Source organism: Lampetra planeri, chromosome 24, assembly GCF_965212315.1.
Source record: "Lampetra planeri chromosome 24, kcLamPlan1.2.h2, whole genome shotgun sequence".
NCBI lineage: Eukaryota > Metazoa > Chordata > Hyperoartia > Petromyzontiformes > Petromyzontidae > Lampetra > Lampetra planeri.
This window is the reverse complement of record NC_136130.1, coordinates 11,164,496-11,189,057: the sequence shown is the minus strand read 5'-3', so window position 1 is coordinate 11,189,057 and position 24,562 is coordinate 11,164,496. Positions and strand designations below refer to the sequence as shown.

The following is a 24,562-nucleotide window of genomic DNA, read 5'->3' as shown; positions in this document are numbered from 1 at the left end:
GTTCAACGCAAGAAAATTATGCACTAGTTATGATGTTCAGTGTCTCATCGGCAGAGATTCTGTGGAAATTATGCAGTCCTGGAAGGTCGTGTGGCTGATGGGATGTGTGAAGGAGGCAAATTCTGTCTGTTAAATTGATTGCGTGATTTCTGTTTGCAACAAGGAGGCTCATGGTTTGTGTTGCGAGCACGGCAGGCTTGGGCTGACCGCCACGCTTTGGACCGTTGTGCGACACTTGTTCTGAACAAAACAGGATCAATCTGCATTCATAGTGGAGCATTCATAGTGGAGGAATGCGATGAGCTATACTGCTCTTTTTCACAGATGTCCAGTAGGCAGTAAAACAACAAAGCAGCGCGATTTTCAACGTGTTTTATTTACTTGGGTTACATGAGCATGAGCGTTACGTTGTTGACATTGTAGCGGTTAGTCTGTACGAGTCTGCAGAGCTATCGTGGAGATGAACTCTTCAAGAACGGCGGCGATTGCACTTCCCTCAGGTGGACTCCAGCAAAGTGAAACTCTCAACTAACTTTTTGTTTTAGATGTTTGCCGTGTGCAGAGTACCTGGCCGACGGTGCGTACATTTTTAAAATTTTAATTTTCTCATCGATGTTGAACATTTGCTCGACTTGGTCCCTGAGCTCGCTCTCTGACCAGGTGGTAAAGCGGCAGAGTTGGGGTGACCGGCACCAAACGGGAACAATTCTGACAAATATAAAGAATCCCCACTCCCATTTCCTACGCTGTGGAGTAATGTGCCGCCAATGGTAAAAAGGTTAAAGGTGCAGCCCTGCAATGTCTTGCTCGGGCCACTGCTGGCGGGGAAGGGCCTCCACTCAAGGCAGGTCTAGAGATGTTCTCTCGAGGGTGTGTGGCCGACTTTCTTCACGCTGGCCGAATGCTTTAGAAAAGGTGTGAGCACCCACACGTTACCCCGACACACGTGACCTGCCAATCGCTGCTGCGTGGACCTGCGGGGAGATTTACAAAACCTTGGTGGTGCCCATTGTCTCAAGTGCCGGGCCAAGACGGCGGCGAACTGGCGACCTCTGGATTGCACGTCGAGTGATGAGCAAACCATCACAGTACGGCAGCTTCCTACTAGCAATGGGGCAGATGAACAATTTTGATGTTCATTGTGCGTCAGTTATTCCTTTCAAAGGTTAGACTCTCCAACTGGTCTTTGGGTAATGTATTTGGTGGTCAAATCCGCAATGAAAGGGAACAACACGGCGAACAAGTTCATTCTCCCTGATGAGCGTGCTGATCTGAGAATCCAGTAACATGGTGGTTTCTCCTCCAAAGTCTTTAACTTATGACTTTTTTGTTGAAATGAGATTTCACATGGATTCGAGTGCATATTGTGTGCACCTTTAGGATGATGAAAGTCCACAAAATCACCTGGAGCGATGACGCGAGCGCATCTGCAAGAGCTTCGGGGCTTGTTGCATTGCGAGGCCACGAGAGATGGTGGCGTCCTGGGGAGGCCTTCATCCAGCAGTGGATTGGTCATGGTTGACGAGGTTGCTGATGATCTTTATCATGGCCCGGCTACTACACAATGAACACTGTAGACTACAAAACGTAACCATTTGTTGTGCGTATATAATGAAATAATTTGTTAGTCATCACGAGTTCCTAATAATTGTTATACAGACATTCAATATAAATATATGCAATGAGGCAGTCTATCATCTTGCATTGAACACTGTGCACGCATATGTAAAGGTGCAATCGATATATATATGAAAGGGGCAACGCAGCAAGATGTAAGAAGACGTGATGAGCAGAGCTAAGGAGAGACCACCGGTGGAGGGAGGAGGGAGTCGTGGAGGGCGAGGCTGGAGTTTGGATCGAGATGTGAGCACGGCGCGTGCAACTGGAGTAGAAGAGGCGCGGTCTAGAAGCTCCGTGGGGAGAGAGAAAGCACGAGCAGCTGACCGCGTGCGAAGATGGAACCTCGTAGCTTGAGAGGAGGAAGGGGGGGGAGAAGGAGAAGAAGCAGAGGAGGAGAGTCGCAGCGGTGGGCACTGCCGTCATGGCCAGGAGCTCTGGGAAACGTTGCAGCGTGGCTTGGCACCGTCCCCACCACGCTCAGGGTCCCTCCGGTGCCAGCTGCTTCCTCGGGCCATTGCGCCCTCTCCGCCGTCCTCCCTGGTTCAGTCGTCTCTTTGGGTGCGGAAATAAATGAAAATTTAAATGTGGGATTTAAAAACAAAATGCAATGTGACAGTGCGTTGTGTTCGGCGCCGAAGTGATCATCGGATTACTTAAAATGTATGCAACTATACTCTTTGGTTCTTTCGGTAAAGTCATGTAGGTACCGAAAAAACCAAAGAGTATGGATCCCTGCAGTCACGAAAACTTCAAATATAGATTGTATGCAACCATCTTAAGAGGCCAAGGTGCAGCGCTGTAAATTCTTGGCCACGCCATTGTTGGCGGAAGGACCTCCACCCTCGGGGGCTGTCGAGATGTTCTCTCGTGGGAATTTGGCCTCTCCGCTTTCCAAGCTAATGACGAATGCGTTCTGATAGGTTACCCTGTCTGGAAATAAATCAGGTGGAAAGATGTTAAAAAAACAAATACATTCCTTTTGCAAAAGGTATATATTTCGTGTTTGAACGTCTTAACACATTCTGGTTTATTGCCAGAAAGGGTAAAACATTATTCTTAGACTTCATAATTTTTGACGCTGGCAAAAAGGTCCCGCAGATACTAATGACTTCGTGCCGAGTCCACAGTGAGTGTGCTTCTGTGCAGTAAAAAGGTTCCGTCGTCAGCATTTATGTCACCTTTTAGAAGGCGGAGAAAAAAAATTCAGACTCGAGAAAACCACGATTTGCTTTTCTTCTGAAACTCTGCGGCCGTTTCTTAGCCAAATCTAAACACAAACCCTCGCTTTGGCTGCACTGCCGCCGCCACGCGCCACGTCTAAGACTCCCTGGCATAGCAACACCTCGAGTCGGGGCGGTAGCCCAGTGGTTGACGCCCTGCTCTTTGAGCCCGGTGACCCGAGTTTGATGCCTGGCCACGGCTCTCTGCATGTGCCGCGTAGGCGTGGGGAGACAAAGGCGGCCTGGCGCGGCGCTCTGGCCACATCACCCTCTCGTGCGCCGTGCCGGCCTTCATAGGTGCTACTCGCCAACAGCACTTGGCCCAACAGTCTGTTCAGACTACACGGTGGAACTTTGTCTCGGTGTCTGCGTGGGGAGCAGTGCTGAGTGGTTTACGCGCCGTGCTCCCGTAGCGCACCCACGAGTGGGGGCTGGAGGGGGAGTGATCGTCCCCTCCCCCTCGGGGCCCCGAATATTGGTATTGATATTTAGCAGAGAAAGACAAGTAATTATATACTTACTTATTGACGTAGGGCTCCATTACAAGGCTTGAAATTTCTGGACCACTATCCCCTCCCCCACCTTGGAAAATGTCTGTATCAGATTCTGTTGTACTACGAACAATGGCCACGTGAATTCGAGTCCCAGCCACGGTTAACGTCAATGGTGCTCATTATCCCCTTGATCCGTGTAGCCACCTCTTGTCTCTTTATGGCGCTTATTGGGTTTTACCATCATCGAAGTTCCATGGATCGGGAGCATTTTGCGCTGCTTCAGGGGCATCTGCTGAGACTTCTGCTTGAGTGCTGGGGGAGAGAAACGGAGAGAGCGGCAGAAGGATTTGACTAAGAGGCAACTGGTTTTGCGAACAGCGATGAAGAGATGTGTAGATGCTTCACGGCGAAGTGGGAAACAATTTTCTCCGACTCTATTTCAGCAGTGGCGGCTCTCGGCATAAGCAACCAAGTAAAATATAACGGCCCCAAGTAGCTAAAGGGGGGCTCAGGACTCGTGACAACATCCGGTTGCACCAAATATCAACTCAATTACACATCCGAATGAACACAAGCCAATTCACATAAAACGGTACATTTATCTGTCTCCACGTCACTCAATCTCTGTCTCCTGTCCATCGCTTGTTGTCTTGTTTGAGTCTCTCCCCTCCCATTACCACCTCTCTAACTTTGGTCCAAATATTAATCGTCTCTGCTACAACTCTATCACTTACAACTCTATAGTTATCATCTGGCCAGGAGTTCACGAATTGAAAGGGAGGGCCCTCGAATTTAATTAATTATTTGTGTGGAGGGCTCCCAATGGCAGTGCCACCAATGCTGCACAGGACCTGAATGAGATGTCACACGTGGCCATCGGCTCGGCTGATTAGAACCACAGCGCAGCTCTTGACGAAGGTTTGTACATTCTTCAAAAGTGCTACAAATAGCCGTCGGTTTCCTCTGCTGGCGATATTAAAACAACGATCACGAGCAACACTCCACAAAGGCCGACGACGGTGATTGTGCGAGCTTCCGTCGTTGTCGTGTTGCGGGCATGCCGACGATTCCCACGTGTGCCCGATTGTGTAGAAAGCGTGCTTGATGTGTGCGTCGTATTTATAATGAATGTTGTTTTTGCTTATGTTGTGCATTCGCAGGTCGATGAGTTTTGTTCATTTCGATGCCCATTCGTTAATTTACGATGTGGGCTGCAGAGGGGAACCGCAGAAAACAATCACAGTTGTACTCTACTTCTATGACCCCCACATAATACGCTGCCCTTCCTCAACAGTCCGCACTGACCAGCGTGGTGAAGTATGGCCAAATGACCGCCACGTCCCGCACACGGCACGAGCAGGCGCTCATCCAGCAGTAGATGATCAAATCGAGTCATCTGCTGCAGGCCAGGTGTTAATAACCTTCGAGTATAATTGTCAAGATTCGGCCGTTCTGTGCTGACATCAAAGCCGGATATAGAGCTCTGCAACGACCTGCGGTTCGCGGGACGTGTGTGATAATGCCAATTGCGGTGGCTGGGACCCTTTCAAAGGTCCCCCTTTAGAGAAAGGATAATAAATCTCACGGGGCTTACGGCTTCAAAAGGTTACCGAATTCAAGTTGAATCGTAATGCTTTCATAAAAAGTGTGAGTAAATCTGCTTCTACCTACAGCACAGTTATTGTATTTGGGGCGCATGGCGTTTTTTCCCAAAATGAAATTCCACTTCTTGCTTCGTGTGGGCACAATTCCCCCATTTGCTCGCGGGCCACTGCCGGCAAACGAGAAGCGACCTCTGAGGGCCCCTGGCCTCCCTCTCCCACGCCTGTCGACCACGTTGGAAGAGGTCGGAGTTGACCCACCCTCTCTACAACGCAAGCAGCCGTCCTCAGGTGAAGAACAGGTCTGTCGGAAAGACAGACCTGTAAAGTCACGTAGACAGCTGTCTTTCCGACAGACTTGTTCTTCACCTGAGTTCGGCTGCTTGCGTTGTGGCCGAAACGTCGTGAGAATTATTTTATTATGTTTTGTTTTTATTATTTTATTATTTCCCTTCTACGTCACTTTACCGAAAGAACCAATAACAACTGCGAGATATTTGACGCGGACGAGCTCGGGCGACGATTCCGCGGCGCGTGCGTGCGCGCGCTACCGGGCGCGGTGCTCGCCGTGACGGTGCCGCTCCACTCGCTCCAGTGGCCCCTGCCCCCCGAGGAGGAGGACGAGGAGGAGTGGCGGCAGCGCAGCTCCACGTGGTGGCGCGTCCCGGCACGCAGCCCGTACAGGCCGTACGTCACCTGCGTGCCCACCTCCTTCGTCTGTCCACGCACGCACGAAAGACAAAGACGCCACCCCCCGTGTAGCCTTCATAGGCTGTTGGGGCAAGTGCTGTTAGCGAGCACCTATGAAGGGCACACGAGGGGATGGGTGGCCAGCACCATGCCCGAACGCCTTTGTCTCCCTAGTGGCGATGTTTACACACCGCGCCAGGTACTCATTTGAGGCTGAGTCGACACTGCAACACACACACACACGACCCATCTACCATCCACACAAACACCCCCCGTGTAGCCTTTTACAGACTGCCGGGGCAAGTGCTGTTCACGAGTAGCACGGTTGGCTGCAGTTCGGTGGCGATATAAGTTCAATCTACGAACGGCACACCTAGGGGGTGGGTGTCCCGGCCGCTTTTGTCTCCCCAGTGGCGATGTTTACTACACACCGCACCAGGTACTCATTTGAGGCTGAGTCGACCTAGGGGAGGCCCAGGAAGGGTTCAGATAATCGTCACCGGTGGTGTTGGCCGTGAGCTGGACTAGAACTCGGGTTGCCGGGTTCGTAGCGCAGCGTAGCGCTAACCACTACACCCACCGCTCCCCTAAGACACGCACGCAGGTCGTGGTGACACTTTGGCGTCGTCGTCAGCCGTGGTCAATCCGCTGCCGCCACCACCTCGTTGTGAGCTTGCGAAACGACGATCCGCCTTGCAGCGGCACATCGCTCCATCTCCTCGAAGGAGGGACTCTAAGGCACGTTCCCTCCTTTGGCTGCCGCTATGTCGTTAGTCTCAACCACAGCATCATTATCCTTCCCTGCGAGTGACGGTGTCCCGCCCACGTTGTTTTATTGCGACAACCTTTCCAATGTCACTTTCGTATCATCATTTTAAATGTTGGTTGACTTCTTCAGCCCCTGTGGTTCACGGCAGGACAATCACAAACCTGTCAACCCCGTTTCAGTGCCTACCTTATTACAGACCAATTCAGAACTTATTGGTCATCCCGTGACCTTATAAATCTCAACGTTCACCCGACAAAGCCTCATCATAAGGGGGAAACACAAACAAATAAAAATGTTTGTCCATATTGCAACGGCTGTACGCCGTGTCGACCTACAAACTCAATTTTCCTGCACAAGAATACGGGGTAAACCGTACGGGTTTACAACTGTGCGATCAAATTTTGATTTAAAGCTTTCGTGACTGCAGGGATTCATCTTCTTGGTTCTTTCGGTAAAGTCACGTAGAATGGAAATAATAAAATAATAAAAATAAAACATAATAAAGTAATATAATATAACGTTTTATTTGTATTATTTTATTATTTCCATTCTACGTAAAATAATATAATATAACGTTTTATTTGTATTATTTTATTATTTCCATTCTACGTGACTTTACCGAAAGAACCAAGAAGAAGCTGTGCGATCATCTCACCTGCCAATCAGACGCGCCGTGCCTGCGGTAGCGCAGCTGGAACTGCAGCGGGTAGAAGGAGGGGTCAGCGGCAGAAGGGTACGTCCAGCTCACGTACAGCTGCTTGGGGTATTTGGGAGGCCCAACCACAAGCACGTTGGCTGGCGGTGGTGGTTGCGCTGTAACAACATACGGGCACGACGATTATCACTTCACCCGTAGAGACGATTTAAAAATCACTTTTCTTTTTAACCAGGTAAAGCCCACTGGAGCTATTGAGCTCTTCTTCAGAAGCAACCTGGCCACAAATGTTTGGGTTTTTCCCTACTATGAGGAAGGTTATGCCCTGCAAATCGTTTTTTTACCCATGTCTGCCTTTCAAGAGACTTCCTGTCTCTATGGGCATGAAGCAGCTTCCATAGAATGAAGCCCAACTACCCATGACCACTGCCGTTTTTGGTCCGTGCGGGTGAAGGCGCAGCCCTGCAATTGCCTGCTCACGCGACTGCTGGTGGAAGGAACACTGGAGGTGGAACACGAGAAAAGCCCCTCGAGAGTGGTACAGGATTAGATGCTGGCCAGGATTCTTAGAAGAGGTGGGAAACCCCCCACACTTTACTCCCACGACCCACGACCTACCCATTATTCACGGTGACGGTGATGCACCCCTGTGCACTGCTGGGTCGTCAGAGGTGGCAGGGGGGGGGTTAAGAAATGGTCTCGTTGTTACAACTTCCACGCCAGGCTATTGAACCGGCGACAGCGTCCAGTGTGCTGACCATTACAGTCCAGTGTGTTAACCAATCCAGTCCAGTGTGCTGACCATTATAGTCCAGTGTGTTAACCAATCCAGTCCAGTGTGCTGACCAATCCAGTCCAGTGTGTTAACCAATCCAGTCCAGTGTGTTAACCAATCCAGTCCAGTGTGCTGACCAATCCAGTCCAGTGTGTTAACCAATCCAGTCCAGTGTGTTAACCAATCCAGTCCAGTGTGCTGACCATTAACACAGCGGCCAAGGCTGTAAACGTCAGTCTGACGATGACGATCGTCGGCGAGGGAAGGTCACCCGCGCCCTCGCATGTTTCACCAAACGACGGCAAGACCGACCGACGTTCATGGGGTCGACGGACAGCACCGCCGAGGTGGCGTTGCCCAGCAGGTTGTGGGCGACCACCCAGATCCTGTACGTCACGAACAGGTAGAGGTTTTCCCGTCGGAAGAAGCACGAGTTGGCCCCGCTCGTCTCGTAGTCCTCGCACTCGGCCTCCGTGCCGTCTCTGCCGTGAGATGAATACAGAAGAGTTCAACATTGGAACCTCATTTGCCAGTAGAAAATATGATAATTGGTTTTTTACCCTTCTATCTGCTGTCTCGGGTGTGGACCAATCAACTTCAAGGACAGTGCATACATTATCAGAGTAATGTTTTTTGTTTGCATTATGACTGCAGGTATTGTGGTCTATGCAAACATGACTCCTTGTAAAAAAGGTGTCCGTTTTGTTGCCAGATAGAAGGGTAAAAAAGCAATTATCAAAGAAGAGTTCGTTGAGGCCCTTCGAGGGAGGGGGCATCGCAAGGCCAACATTTATTTGGCAGATTTGGAATCGTGTGCGTTTACATTCTGATGCACTGCATTTGTTTCGTTGCCCGTGATCCTCCGAGACAACACTTGATGATGCGTTAGTTTATTTCTGCACTGTCAAGAGCCCCGTAGTTTACATGGAGTGCTCTTGCCAATAACACCCACTGGCTCGGCAGTATTTGTTTAACAAGACCGACTGCCTTCGTAGATGATTAGCATTGCACACGTAGTGGGATTGCATTGGAACTAATGGTCAAAAAAACAGCAGTGGCGAATATACAACTCAATAATAATAATCTGCAGCCATTAATAAATCAAATACTGGAAGAAGCCCTCCCCCATATCGTGTCAGCCGTGGGTGTTGTTATGACCATACTTCCCCACACTTTTCATTGGTGGTATCTCTCTCCACTGATGCTCGTGGCTGGGAATCAAACCTAGGTCACAGGACTCAAAGCGCAGCGCGCTATACACCGCACCAGGACCGCAAATATACCACTGGACAGGGAGTATGTGATGTGCTGTTGGTGCCAATCTGGTCGGTGATCTGCCCCGGTGGGCCGTAATGGGGTAACGGGCAGAGACAGATCCGAGGAGGGTTAAGCTCCAGATTTAGGGTCGCACACAAATCGATCCAGAGAGGGGGGAGATGGACCAAGGGTGTTTAGCGAGGCGTCCGCAGTAAACAATCGGGACGAACGGTCCCTGCCAGCGCCAGAGAGAGCAGCTTCGCCCTAAATATGTGATCAGGAAGTCACAATTTACATTCCGCTGCTGTCGATACGGAACCGTGAGAGGCAGTGGCATTGGTCAACGAACTGCGCTTTGAACGTCTGGGCCCAGCCACCCCAATCACCCCCACCACCCCCACACCCCTCTACCAACCCGCACAGTGCAGCGTGAAGCATGGTGGAGCAACCCCCGCGTCCAACACGGTGGCCGTGTGGCTCTACAAAGACCATCAAGGGGAAGGGGGTGTATGTACTCTTAGTTTTTTCGGTAAAGTCACGTAGGTAAATAAATGAAATGAAAATAAATGTTTATTATTATTTTTTTTAATTAATTTTAATTAAATTTTTTTACCTACGTGACTTTACCGGAAATTAATTTTTATTATTTTATTTTTTATTAATTTTTATTTCATTTTTTTACCTACGTGACTTTACCGAAAAAACTAAGAGTATGAATCCTTGCAGTCACGAAAGCTTCAAATCTAGAAGGGCGATTGAGGGTTCGCATTATGTATTTGTTTGTTTTGGTTTACGCTGCGGGTGGAGGCAGCGGCCGCCACCGGCTTCTTGGCTGTGGCGAAGGTCATTGCGTGGACCTGCGGCATCAAACTGCTTCACCCGTCGCCGAGGCAGGCGCGCATCACGATCTCGAGGGTCGATGGAAGAGGGGAGCTCGATTTGGGGGGCCTCGTTTGGGTGCTCGGGGTCAAGGTTGGGTTGCCGAGGAGTGGGTGCTCGAGATGCTGTCTTGGCGTTGCGCCCTCACACCTCGCTTGATACTCTCGGCAAAATGAGTCACAAGAGATACGCGAACAATGCCTCCTTCGCCTCTCTCTATCTCTCCACGTGGGTGTTTTTTTTAGTTTTGACACATATCCAATCAACCACACGGCCTTCTGGGAATGTATAAAATGAGCAGCATTGATCCAGTACTGCACTACAAGCAAACTCTGGATAAAGTTCTCAACTTCCAGTCTCAGGAGCTGAGTCAGGCTTACTACAAAATCAATGATCGGGAACTGCCAAATCTCAAATGTTCAACGCTAAATTCTTACGTAAAAAAAAAATTCGAAAGACATTGGTTATATATTCCTTGAGTCTTTCGGTAATGTCACGTAGATAGGTTTATTTTAACCTATCTACGTGACGTAGAAGGGAAATAATAAAATAATAAAAATACAACACTAAAATTCTCACGACGTTTCGGCCACAACACAGCCGAAACGTCGTGAGAATGTATTGTTTATTTTTATTATTTTATTATTTTCCTTCTACGTGACTTTACCGAAAGACTCAAAGAATATGAATTCCTGCAGTCACGAAAGCTTGAAGTCAACATTGATTCTATGTCATTTATATTCTCCACGAGGACGCTTATGCTTGTTTTGTAATTATACAATTATTGCGTCAAACGATAGAATCGATGTCTTAAACAGAGGCTCCTTGCCAGCAACATCTGGCAGTTCACTGGCATTGATTCAAGTGAGCCTGCCTGCTGATGAGTCAAACGCCGTTCCGCAGTGTTGCTTGCGCTGATTCAATGCTGCTCAAGTTGTGCGCCCCTCGAAGAAGACTGTGGGTGCTGATGGGATGAGTCAAGCAGACTTGTGTTTATTTGTTGTTGTGTGGTGGGAGACCGCTACGTGAACTAGAGACACTGCTCGTTAACTTGGTCTCTTGGGAGAATAAAACAAATATACGACCCTTTGACATTATTTTTCATTGTGAGTTTAAGCATGAAAGTCCAGGTTGAGAATATGAAATTGGATTATTTTTCCTTCTCGGCACGCAGTTTGCTGGGCGGTGACTCCCACGCCTCTGGGCCCGCGTTGGAAAAGGCGCCCTGCCCACTCTGGTCCTGTGGACGCCTGCAGGGCGAACAGCGGCCAGGCCGTGATATTTGAGGTCCGCTCTGGGCGTGAGGGAGTGAGGGTCTCCCGTGATGCGTTATGCCAGGGTGTGCGTGGTGTGCGTGGTGTGGGTCTCACGTGAGACGGTACGCCAGGGTGTGCCTGGTGTGAATGTGGGTCTCGCCCGAGGGTCTCCACGTGCACGTCATGTCCTCCGACAGCTTCGAGCGGCACTGCAGCTCCGTCGGAGCCGTGGGGGGCTCTGCGGGCGGCAGGTCGCGACGTGAACAACGTTCCGAAAACAAAACCTTGAACCGCGTTACTTTGGCCGAGTCTCAATCCCGCGGCACCCGGTAGGCGCTTGGCTCGATCGACTTTTCGCTGCATTCGCCATTCTCTCACGCGCTGCGAAGAAGTGGCACTGTGCCCCAAAACTGTCGCCCGTTGTCTCTCTCTCTCTCTGTAGAGAGAGCCACGGAGAGAGACTCTCTTAAATTTTTGATCGCCGGCGCGATCTCGCACCTTCCCCCCGGCCGGTGCGATGGCTCCGGCGGGCGGCGCCACACCAGGGCGGCGGCGGTGCCTCCTGGCGCAGCGCGCCCTGCCACAGCCAGTGGCAGCGGTTGTGGGTCACTCGCAGCCAGCGGTAACTCAATCCTGAATGCGTTTGTGTTAAAGGCAGACCCTCGACTGTCTCTGTACATTGTACCCTGATGGCCATTGTGTGTGTGTCGTAGCCCGCCACTCTTTATCTGTGCCGGCCGCTCTCCGCGTCTCTCTGCTTCTGCGTCTATCTCCACGTCTTGATGTCTCTTTGTGCATCAATGTCTCTCCTGTCACCCCTTTGTCTGTCTGTGTGTGTGTCTCTCTCTCCACGTCTTGATGTCTCTTTGTGTATCAATGTCTCTCTGCCGTCACCCCTTTGTCTGTCTGTGTGTGTGTCTCTCTCTGCACGTCTCCGCCTGTCTTTCTACCGTGGCTCTCCGCGGCTGCCTCTGGCTCCCCGCTGTTCTCTATATCGTATCACCCCAATCCACAGAACACTCCACAATCATCCTATTCCAATCTGGGGAGCCATTACAATATCGCCACACGGTCTCCAACAGCGAATGGGGTTATCCATGCCGAACCTTCCCATCTCAACTCATTACAGTCTCCGTGCCCCCCCCCCCCATTGCCCCCTACTTTAGCAGCCAAGGCCTTTTCTTGACACGATACAATTTGGATTTATGGAGCGTGTAAACGCACCTGGAGATAGCCGCGCGATGCAGCGGGACTCGTGTGCTCCGGCCCCCCTCTCTTCTTCTCTCCCCCGTGTGCTTCCTTTGCCAGACTCCCGCCAGCCACCCACCCACCCACTCACCTTCTGCCCGCGCGAATGTCTTCACCCCTGTAAAGCGTCTTGCGATGCAGTTGCATTTAGACACGGCGTGCATTGGAATTGTGTGTTGTTGTTCATCAGGAGGGGACATGGCGGGGTGTGTGTGTGAGTGTGCGGTACACGTGTGCTCGTGTAATAGATTTGACGGTCAGTCCGAGCAGAGGAGGAGAGGGAGGACTTAAACCCGAACTTTAACAGGGGCAGGGAGTCAAGTGCTCTGATGGCCCGGGGTTAGAGTTCAAACTATGGGACCACGAGACAGGCCCAATGCCCCCCCCCCCAAGCCCGCTTCCGATATCACGGAAAATCTGCCGAATGGCAACGGAACCGCTTTTAAAAAAAAATCCACCGACGGCGACACAAAAGTTGTGGCGAGCACGGCTCACCACACCAACCACGGACTTCACAACGCACAGCGACCTGGAGACGTTTACATCACCAACATGCGGAGGAAGTGGGGCTACTCTAGCAACCCACTCACTCACTCACACTCCCACTCACCCAGTCACACACTCACCCACCCACCCACGCATTAATTCAACTCACGTGGAGCGAGAGTGGGCAGGTCAGAAGTCAACGTGCACAAGAGCGCACGTTGACAGGGGCCAGGGGACATCTCTGACCCAGCCGCCTCCCGCATTGAGGAGGCCCTCTTCGGGGCTACGGACCGAGCCACGTCAACGTCATCATCATGAGCCCGATACTAAATAAACATATATGACTGTGGTGACAGGACGCGAAAACAAGAAGATTGAAATATAAACAAAACTATTAATATACCCAGTAATTAATTGGTCATGAAAAGCAACCAGTCGACCCGAGATCGATTCCCGTTCACGGCCAACACCGGTGACGATTATCTGAACCGGTCCTGGGCTTCTCCTAGATCGACTCGGTCTCAAATGAGCACCTGGTGCGGTGTGCAAACATCGCCGCTGGGGAGACAGAGGAGGCCGGGCGTGGTTTTGGCCACCAACCCCCTCGCGTGCCGTCTGTTGAGGCTACACGGGGGATCTTTGTCTTTATGTGGGGGGAGGGGGCGGTGTGGGGGGGACAGCTGAAACGGCTCGACGTCATTTCTGGGATTACCGCAGGATGTTGCGAGCTCGTCGCGAGACGCTTTTGTGTCTCTCGCCGCTCAGCAGCAGCAGAAGCAAAGCAGAACAGAGAGAGACAAACGACAGCGCCTCGCGCAGCAGCAGCAGCAGAGAAGCAGAGAGCAGCAGCAGAGAGCAGCAGCAGAGAAGCAGAGAGCAGCAGCAGAGAAGTAGAGATCAGCAGCAGCAAAGTAGCAGCAGCAGAGAAGCAAAGAGCAGCAGCAGCAGAGAAGCAGAGAAGCAAAGAGCAGCAGTTTCACTGCTGGGTGCTCGTGCAGCGGCCCTTGGGGGTGCAGCTGCGGCGCCCTGCGCTACGAACCCGGCGCTGTGGGTTCGGCTTCCCGGCCACGGCGAACATCAGTGGCGGATGACCTTGACCGGTTATGGGTTAACTGCGGTCTTATGAATGAGTATCTGATGCGATGCGTAAACATATAACTATTGGGAAAGACAAAGATGGCACGGGCGTGGTGCTGGACACAGCATTCTCCCGTGCGTCGTCGTTCCGGCCTTAATAGGTGCTCGCCAACAGCACTTTCCCCAACAGTGTGTACGGCTATAAGGGGGATCTATAAGGGTGCCACGTTTATGAGATGTTAACTACCTCTCCTGGTGTACAGGAGGCCGCCTGCTATACAGGAGGCCGTGGGTTCGATCCCGACCCTGACGCCTGCTATATATTTTGAGTTTGCATGTTCTCCCCGTGGTCACGTGGAATTTTCTCCTGGTCCTCCGGTTTTCCCCTCCACATTGAGACACGTGCGTTTAGAGCATTTTTTTCGATAAATGTCCACATGTTGATAAGCTACTTCATTGAGCTATCATTTGTGATAGTCAGGTCGCTACTGAAGAAGAGCTATACAGCTCAGTGGGCTTTACCTGGTAAAATAAAAAAAAATACTTTAATAGTTTCGCATGTCTTTGTTCTAAGGGTTCGTGTTGTCCTCACCATTGTTACTTTGCACGAATTCTGGCCCTAGGCCAGATGCGGAGGGGATTGCATCGTTTCAAGTGGACGAGCCGCGGAATTGTGTGTCGAGTTCTGGTAATGACAACAATATCCTTTATTTATGCTCGGATGAAAGTCCATTGCAACTGGAAGCCTCCTTTCTTTTTTAATGGAGCTTTGGGACAAACAAGCACGAGCATCAACTATGACGAGTTGCCGCTGATTCCTTACGGGGCACATTGAACAAGAACAACAACAACAACAACCGTGTAACAAGAAAAAAGTGCAACAGAAAACTTTACAGCAATGCGGCAAACAGGGTTACATCGAAACGATGCAGGGGATGAGCCAAATAAATTACGGGCAATTGAAAGTACACAATCGGGTTTTCAACAGCAGAGAGTGAAACTCGGAGAAGGCACAAACAGTCCTGTATTTGGGAATAATAATCAGAAGTTTATTATCCGAGTAAATTACCTATTGAGCTATAGAGCTATGTTTCAAGGGTGATTCAGCCTGCAGACGGACACGGCATCAAGAGTTAATGATCACAATAAGCCACGAGGTATTAGTGCACAAAGGACAAGTCCCTGGGCGTCAGCGTTGGACGAGCGAAATTTAAAAGACCTCTCTTCATGAAGCCCAAGCAACGAGTCTGATAACTCATCCAAGCGATACGGCAGCCTTAACCCTGCCTGGTTTCAGAGACTCACCGATTTAATTCCGTCGAATCGTGGGTGATTTGGTCATGGACCGATCCATGAATGTTTTTTGTAAACATATTCACATTCGCATGATTAACATTTGCAGCATTTTCAAATTTGACGATTGCGTCCCAATTGTATTGTTCGTATCTGGGCACAAACCCAAAGCAACCCGATCCACTGTGGTTCGCCCTCCTTCCACCATCAACTGTGAGACTGCACCCAAACACATCACCCACTCTGGGGCACTCACTCAACAAATGCATCTCTCAGCCTCATTACCCCAACCGTTAACCCCCACCGCACATTTCCCAACATCCTCTTTCCGATTAACTACGCAATTCATTTCGGCCCCATCGCCACCTCGTGAACTTCCAGTTTTTTTTTTATGACGGTTTATTGTATTTTTACCAGATTAAGTCCATGGAGCAACTATGGCTTTTTTTCAGAAGCGACCCGGCCACAAATGATACCCTAACGAAACGGCGTATCACGTGGACATTTACAGCAGCAAAATACTCTAAACGCATGTTGATTCTAACTGTGGGGGGGCTGGAGGACCCGGAGAAAAATCATCGCTACCACTGCGAGAGAAAGAGAGAGAAAAGCATGCAAATATACAGCAGGCGTCATGGGGTCGGGTTCGAACGCACGACCTCCTGCATACCAGGCGAGGTAGTTAACGTCTCGGGCGGGCCTGACTCACCGCCCACGTAGACCACGGAGCCGGCGAGCAAGACGTCTCCATCGCGATGCACGCACAGGAGGTTGTGTCCGCTGGGCAGCGAGGGCGCGAGCGCCGTCAGGGTCACCTCGGAGCGCCGCGCGTCCAGCACGCGGACTGCCGGCGCGCCCAGCGGGGTGGCGTTCAGAACCCAGCGCAGATCCGCGGCCCCCAGGCCCGCGCCGTCACGCACCTCGCACACGGCCGTGAGGTCGTGGCCCACGCGCACCGCGCTGTCCTGCGGCGAGACGCTGGCCGCGTTCTTGTACCTCGCTACGTTTGGGGGAGGTGGAGGTGGGGTGAAGGAGTGGGGGGGGCAGTGTTAATGAGGCGGAAAGGGTAAAGGTGCAGCCCTGCAATTTCTCGCTCGCGCCACTGCTGGTGGAATGGCCTCCGATTTGGCACGGTTGGCTACGTACGGTGCGAAAGAAGTTCAACATACATACACGAGAGCGAGCTCCGTATTAGAAGCCCTTGCGGAGTTTGGCCTCGTCTTCCACGGTGACTTTACGTCTTAGAGGAGGTGGGGTTGGCCACGCTTTACCCCACCAGCGCGACCTGCTGATCAAGCACGGTCTGTCTACTCGGTGATGCTCCTGCTAAGTGGACACGCGATGCGAGATGGAGTTGAACCCGGCGACTTCTGCTTTGCAAGGTCCAGTGTGACACGACCCATTATATCGCGGCAGCATCCCTTCATGTCACGCCATGAGTTAAAACAATATCTTGATTTGAAGCTTTCGTGACTGCAGGAATCCATACTCTTTGGTTCTTTCGGTAAAGTCACGTGGGTAGAAAATAATATAAATCACGACGTTTCGATCGCAACGCAAGCGGTCGTCTCTCTCACCTGAAGACGGCCGCTGGCGTTGCGATCGAAACGTCGTGATGTATTATTCTGTCTACCTACGTGACTTTACCGAAAGAACCAAAGAGTATTACAACAATATGTACATGTATTTATATTGGGTTGCTATTATAATTAATAATAATTTTAAGCCCACTGCTTTCCACTGCTGAATGAAAGCCTCCCCATTTTGTGTTGGTCATAGGGGTTGTTTGACCATACTTCACTACGCTGGTCAGCGTGGGTTGGTGAAGGGTGCGCGCAGGACTGATTCACGTATCACTCGCCACTGATGTCAGCTGTGGCAGGGAATCGAACTTGGGTCGCTGGATTCGCGTGAACCACTCAGGCACCGCTCAACACCCCTGATTATGCTTTGTCTGAATTGTTCATCTAACAGCATTGTAATGCTTTTATTGCTCAGCGCTAGCAAGTCAACTGAGTGCCATCCTTATTAAAATAAAGCTTTTTAAATTATAATAATAAGCATGACATTTGTGTGACTTCATCTGTTAAATTATCACAAAGTGACCTTACAAATAATTGAGGCTACATTGAGGCATTTATTAGTTTATATATATGCACAGTATGTATACAGTACTCTATTTTAGTTGTTTTACCACATAATTGACTCATGATTCATAGAAAAAAAATCCAAAATACTTGATGGATTATTCTAAGAAATGCGACTATGTTTGGACACGTCCTGCTCTTGCGAAAGAGGCAAAAGGGGGCTTTCAAGACCACTTCAAAACAGCTGACATCGCTGCCTTAATTCCAACGAACCAATGGGGGGGGGGGTGACATTGCAGAGGTTCGCGGTTCGAGCCTGGACGGCCACCCTGGTCGATACTGCGGGTGTAAAAACTATACAACTATTTTCTTCTAATTTTACCAGGTAAGGCCTACTGAGCTACGTAGCTCTTTTTCAGAAGAAAATTCTCGAAACGCGTGGTGATGGCGATTCTAAATGTGGAGGGGAAAACCCTGAGGACTCAGAAAAAAATCCACGCGACCACGGGGAGAGAGACGTGCAAACTCCAAATATACAGCAGGCGTCAGGGTCTGGCTCGAACCCACTACCTCCTGCAAACCAGGCGAAGTAGTTAACATCTCGCCGCTGTAATAACCGTAGACAGTCCAAGCGCCGTCTGCTTCATAGTTGACCTCAAAGATCCCGTGACATCTTTCTGAACGAGTGGGCCACCGGCTGACGGCGACAAGGTTTTCCCGTTTGCAAAAATAAAAATAAAAAAACCGCAAATGACTCAGCTGGGATTACGCACAGCAGTCATCATCGTTCCCGTACTGGCAGTCGAATGTCCACCTGCAGGTCCGCTTCGAGCCGCCTTGTGCTGCACGTTCTGTTCACGTGACAAATCTTACTAATTGGCCGTGTCGGGTGGTGGCGGCTTTAACGACACGTTCATATTTTTACGCGATCTAATCCCACCAAAAGAACCTGTATTATGGACGATATTGGTCGCGAAAGCCTCCTCCTCGTACTCGGCGTTAAACTTTACCAACCATTTATCGATTTAAAGCTTTCGTGACTGCAGGGATTCATCTTTTTGGTTCTTTCGGTAAAGTCACGTAGAAGGGAAGTAATAAAATATTTTTTTTTTATTTAAAATGAAACAAAACAATATAATAATATTATTATATAATATAATATAATTATTATATTATATGATTGCATTATGTTTTATTTTTATTATTTTATTACTTCCCTTCTACGTGACTTTACCGACAGAACCAAGAAGATTTACCGACCATCTCACCGTAAGCGTTGGCCAACGCTCTTCCGTGCAGGTGCAAGACGACGAGGGCCCATGCCGCCAGCTGGAGTCCGCTCTGCATGGCTGCCCACCTCTTCTTTTCTAGCCACTCCTTCACACAAACAAGACAAAGATCTAGATTTGAAGCTTTCGTGACTGCAAGGATTCATATTCTTAGGTGTTTTCGGTAAAGTCACGTAGGTAAAAATTTAAAATTAAAATTAATAAAAGTAAATAAAAATTAAATAAAAATCACGACGTTTCGGAGGCAGCACAAGCTTCCGTCTTCAGGTGGAACCGTCACAGCACGATAGCTGTATCAAGAGAGAGCTCTCACTTGATACAGCTATCGTGCTGTGACGGTTCCACCTGAAGACGGAAGCTTGTGCTGCCTCCGAAACGTCGTGATTTTAATTTAATTTTTTATTTTACTTTTATTCATTTTAATTTTTTACCTACGTGACTTTACCGAAACAACCTAAGAATATAAGACAAAGATCCACAGTGCAGCCTTAACAGGACTGCTGGGGCAAGTGCTGTTAGCGAGCACATGTGAAGGCAGGAATGGTACACGAGGGGGTGGGTGGCCAGGACCATGCCCGAGCGCCTTTGTCTCCCCAGTGGCGATGTTTACACACCGCACCAGGTACTCATTTGAGGCCGAGTCGACCTAGGGGAGGCCCAGGACCGGTTCAGATAATCGTCACCGGTGTTGGCCGTGAGCGGGAATCGAACCCGGGTCGCCGGGTTCGTAGCGCTAACCACTGCACCACCGCTCTCCACTCCTTCACAAGACACTCGCACATGTGGGCGGGCGTCACATTTCTCACACAATGATTTTGTCAACGTGCTCTGTGAAAAAAACAACGCAGATCAAACTGGTCACGGTGTAATCTCAGAATCGAAATGGCACCGAATAGCAAAATGTCAAACTCCGTTTGTGCCCCCAATGTTGTTGTTATTATAATAATTGGTGATGTATTATTTTTTATTTTATTTTATTTTTCTACCTACGTGACTTTACCGAAAGAACCAAAGAGGATAATAATTGCGGTACATAATATGTTAACTCATGGAGGAAGGCGACCCGATGTGATGTCGGTCATGGGAGTTGGATGAGCAGACACCACCACCACGTTGGGCCGTGTTGGTGGGCGAAGGGGAAAATCCCCAAGACTGGTTCAATATAATCATTCGCCACTGATGTCAGCCATGGCTACGAAATGAAACTCGGGTTTCCGCTTTCATAGCGCATGTGCCATGAATTGGACGACCACGCCGCTACAATGAGCTTGAGAATAATTCAAATGTCTAATGCGAATTACATCCTCGGATCCCAATGTGCAATGCATGAGAAGCAGGAAACAAATATAGATCCCACGGGCAACCGACCAAACTAAAGAGGGGAGGCCACTTTAGAGAGATGAGGTTTCAAAGCAGACAAACATATCTCGTGGGCGCTGCGAGACGACTGCGCACGAGAGGGAACGGATGGATGATAGACGATACGAACGGGACGGCGAAATCGAGACGGATATATTGTGTCGTTGAATCGCGACCCAGGATCATCAATTCATCATCGCCCGGTGGCAAATAGGAGCGCGGTGAGTTCACCACTCGCCAAATAGCAACTAAGGTGACGGTACCATTTGTTCAGTGGCTACGCTGACATCGCCAGCATCCTACAACGCAATGGGAGACACGTCCCCGTTGTCATCGGACGGGAGGTTCAATTTGTGCTCGTCATTTTCGCTCTCACAAATACACCGTGATCATGGGCTAAAGGCTAAAACGAATTAAAAAAGAGAAGTGCGAATAACGAATTATGTTTTTATTATTTCATTTAATAACGACGCTGTCGGAGCGAGTTAAGACCACCATCATCATGCCAACGATGGAGAAATTGGTTTGTAGTTTTGAGCACCCGTCTCGATTCTAATACGTAATTATTTTACATCAAGGATTACGATTGCGCTGATGTGGCGATGCTCGGACCCATGGTACGATAAGAGATCCACGACACTCGATTCGTCCCCTTAATAAAATATCGTTGTATCTTGATTATCATTGCTCATTTTTTTTGTCAAACATTTTAGTCACTCATAATGTCTGTGTGATACAATTACATTTCACAAAAGTAATAAAATTCCGAAAGAAAGAGCAATTTGTCCCCCATTCAATTAGTGCTAATTATTCAAAATTTGCCGGATAAGTTGACCGTACCATATTTGTGTGACGTGCATTTCGTAAATCAATTAATTATGCGCTGTGTAACTGACATAATGTGAGTTACACAGGATATATATATTATAAAGGTCCACCTGTTATCGGGCTTTCAGCGAGCTGCAGTTGGAAAACTATTGAACAATCTCTACGTCTACTCGAAGTCCATCAAACACAAAATAGGGAATACACAAAATCACAACGGTGAGAGGAAACTAATACGGTGATAATCGTCATGTCGTCACATCTAATATCGTTACGTACCATGTCGTGATCGTCGATTAGCACGGTTGGCTACGTACGGTGCGACAGACGTTTAACATACGTACGTACATACAAGTGACATTGCGGTAACCCCACGACAACTCACATTGTAAGAACACGCGGTAACATTGCCCACCGCCAGTGCAGAGACGGACCTTCAAACGACCGATGTATTCAATTGTCCAACGCAAAACGGTACTCACGGCGGAGCGGTGGTGGCTTGGGTGGTGAGAAAGCCGGCACGCCGAAACTCGACGCGACCTGGGGTATATATTGCCTCACCAGGACGCCCAGAACGACGAGATCATTTCCTTGTTTTACAATGAGTAGAACGCTTTCGCTTTCGGTTCAGCTTGTAAGAGCCACTGAACTTCACGAAACACGCAGTGGCGAGTGATATCCCAACTGTGACCCGGCGTGGTGAAGTATGGCCAAACAATCCCCCCTCCACCCCCCCGTGACCGACACAGCATAAAGAGACTTTCAATCAGCAGTTGATTCACAAAAGGCCGCACAAAAACTAAACTGGTAGTATCACTGGACAGTAAGTTCATGAGTATTGAATTCCGAGCGAGTAAGCGCTGACTTAATAATACACATACTCTATACCTACCGACCATGCATTCCAATAACACCATTGACCTATGTGACAGTTGTATCGATTTCTTCTCAGATGATAAAACACGCGGCTTACAATGGGAGGTAAAGGTGCAGCCCTTCAATTGCTTTCTCTCGCCACTGCTGGGGGAATGACCTCTCCTAGCTGAATCTCTAGAGCGGTGACCTTCACTTCAAGGCCCCCGGGGGCCTCTGACAGCCTCTGGTGGCCTATCGCGCGGCCCCTGATGTGCAGCCCCCGAAAATACACATCATGTGAAACACCGCCCATGATCATCTTGCTGTCAAACCCCAATGGTTTCAAATGTGTGGCGGCCCTCACACCGATGTCTTATTGGCGAAAGTGGCCCTCCTGTGAGAATTAGTGAAGAATACTGCTCTAATTCTAGATTTGAAGCTTTCGTGACTGCAAGGATTCATACTCTTTGTTCTTTTCGGTAAAGTCACGTAGGTAAACAATAAAATAAAATGAATAAAGGTGGAAGACGGAAGCTTGTGTTGCCTCCGAAACGTCGTGATTTCATTTCGCTTTGATTTATTTAATTTAACTTTTTCCTATGTGACTTTACCGAAAAAAAAGTATGAACACTGCTCTACTCTTTCATGCTGACCAGACGTCTCGAAAGAAGTGGTAGAACCCACACTTTACCTAACCACGCATCACCTCGTTTATTCTCATGGGTGAGCGGAAGCACGCCGTCTATAATTTGTGATGTATTAAGAATTTACAAATGGATTATTGGACCGCTGGAACATACCCCCTGCATTTGAGTTAATTATTATGGAAAGTAGCTGATCAGTTAACGTCGCATCCGTTTTAAGTCGTGTTATCCAGGAACGTAAGCGCGACTTAAACCGATCTTCGTGTTATCCGTACGAGTCTGGGCAGGCTGCCGTGGGTGCTAATGACGGACGCGGCAACGCTCTCTACCATGCGGCTATGGCCAAAGCAGCAGCGGCAGCGGTATTGACAGGCGATGAGGTTGCGGCATTAGCGACAGCAGCAGCGACGATGGCAACAACAATCATCAATATCGTCATCCGTCATTGTCAATTTGTATCTGGTGACAGGCAGACTGGTGACAGGCAAGTGGCGTCAGCAGCAAGTACGATTAGCTACCCTCCATAATCCATTATTGGCATTGCCGTCAGCCACCACTACCACCACCACCACCATCGTCCATCAACATTGCATTGGCAGGGGTGACGATGGCTGTTGTATTCGGCGGATCGCCGTCTTGGCTAAAGATCAGTGTCAGAATGAGAATATGTATTTAGACTGGAGGAATCCGATGAGCTATAAAGCTCTTTTTCCACAGATGTCCAATGAGAAGTGGCCCACCGTGGCCGTCGATGCCGCTGAGTCGTCCTGATTCTATGGCAGCTGCTGCAGATTATGGAGCAATTTTGAAATGTCCGCTTGTGCAATGTCCCAAGATGTGGACTTGCGTCACATCGACTGTCGACCTGTGGTAGCAAACGCAAGCAGAGGTCATCACTTCCATTGATAATCATCATAATCATCATTATCATTGCCATCCATTACCAACACCATCATCATCATCTATTTATTTTTCCCCTGTGGAGAGGAACTTATGGTAGGACTCAGATGCTCCGCTCAATGTCATCCTTTAATATATCAGGGGTCTTGGATAATAAGTTTAACCTCCCAGGGAATATGTGCATTAGAAATGTGCGTTTAGATTATTTGGCTGCTATGCATTTCTGCATGATAAACTACTTCGTTGAGCTATCATTTGTGGCCAGGTTGCTTCTGAAAAGTAACGAATAGCTCAGTAGACATTACCTGATAAAATAAAAAGTGGAGTCTTAGTTTACATCAGTGTAACACGTAGGCTTTCGCGACCAATATAATCCATAATATAGGTTTGTTTTGGGTTAAATCGCGTAAATATAAGCGTGTCGTTAAACCCGCCACGACCCGACACAGCCAATTAGTAAGGTTTGTCACGCAAACAGAACGTGACAATTCGTCACTCGTGCAGCACACCGGTGTGTTGGAGAGCCAAGCCACAACATTTACAATCCGAGTACGACGTTTTGCCAGTAATTAGAACTAGCTTCATCAGGCAACAGACAGATTTGTGGAGAAATATTCCTGTTTCGGCCCTTAAATAGAGGGCTAGATGTGATGATTAATGATTGCATCTAAATTACCATGGGTACCCATTGCTGGTTGGGTTATTCATATGGTAATTATCAACGTCCATGATGCATGCACATTGTTCATGTACCTCCTGTCGTTTGCCTGCAGTAAGATAGCAGTTACTGTTATTGTCCTCAAACAGGTAATCCCCATTGACGTATGGTGGCCTGTATAGGCATGCATTTAAACAATGCATTGTTTGATGTTTCGCTTCCAAGCAGGACGAAGCCTGTAGCTCTCCGAACGGTTTAAACAATTAGAATTTCTCTCAATTTCGATAGATTAGCTCATTAGTCTTGGCCAGTAGTAACTAGTTTTTCACAGAACTTCAACAACTGAGTGTCCTTGTTGGCACGCGTGTTCTGCCACTGCCGACAGTTGTGTCTGGGAGTGTTTAATATTTCTTTGGTGATCTTTTAGTCTCGCGCTCATCATTCATCATGTGTGCCCAACATTTCATTTGCAACAAGTGCAATTAATCCTGTAGCTTCGGTAATACATATTTAGTGCCATATAACAGTTTCTATATTTTATGTACCGTGTCACATCTGACTCGGATGCTTTGTTTTTCCCAAAATCTGACTATATTATCAGTTACTCCCGCAATGTACGGTATTT

At 48.9% G+C, this 24,562-nt stretch overlaps 1 protein-coding gene across 1 annotated transcript; it reads right to left on the bottom strand.

The window, feature by feature from the left end:
• Positions 1–358: 358 nt before the first annotated feature.
• LOC144726791 (cytokine receptor-like factor 1) lies at positions 359–21,450 on the bottom strand. Its single transcript, XM_078605688.1, has 9 exons — positions 21,363–21,450; positions 18,676–18,784; positions 16,030–16,320; positions 11,331–11,454; positions 8,137–8,306; positions 7,050–7,207; positions 5,487–5,652; positions 3,573–3,646; positions 359–2,172 (listed from the first exon to the last, which is right to left on the bottom strand). The coding sequence occupies exons 2-9, from the start codon at positions 18,752–18,754 to the stop codon at positions 2,098–2,100; spliced, it is 1,137 nt and encodes a 378-aa protein (XP_078461814.1). The 5' UTR covers positions 18,755–18,784; positions 21,363–21,450; the 3' UTR covers positions 359–2,097.
• Positions 21,451–24,562: the final 3,112 nt, after the last annotated feature.

Excerpts from the sequence above, each read along its gene's own strand:
- LOC144726791 (XM_078605688.1), bottom strand. The coding sequence starts at position 18,754 with ATGCAGAGCGGACTCCAGCTGGCGGCATGGGCCCTCGTCGTCTTGCAC. Across the intron at positions 16,321-18,675 it reads AGCGTTGGCCAACGCTTACG|CGAGGTACAAGAACGCGGCC; the intron begins GTGAGATGGTCG and ends CCCCAAACGTAG. Across the intron at positions 2,173-3,572 it reads TCCATGGAACTTCGATGATG|AGACGACTGAACCAGGGAGG; the intron begins GTAAAACCCAAT and ends CCGCACCCAAAG.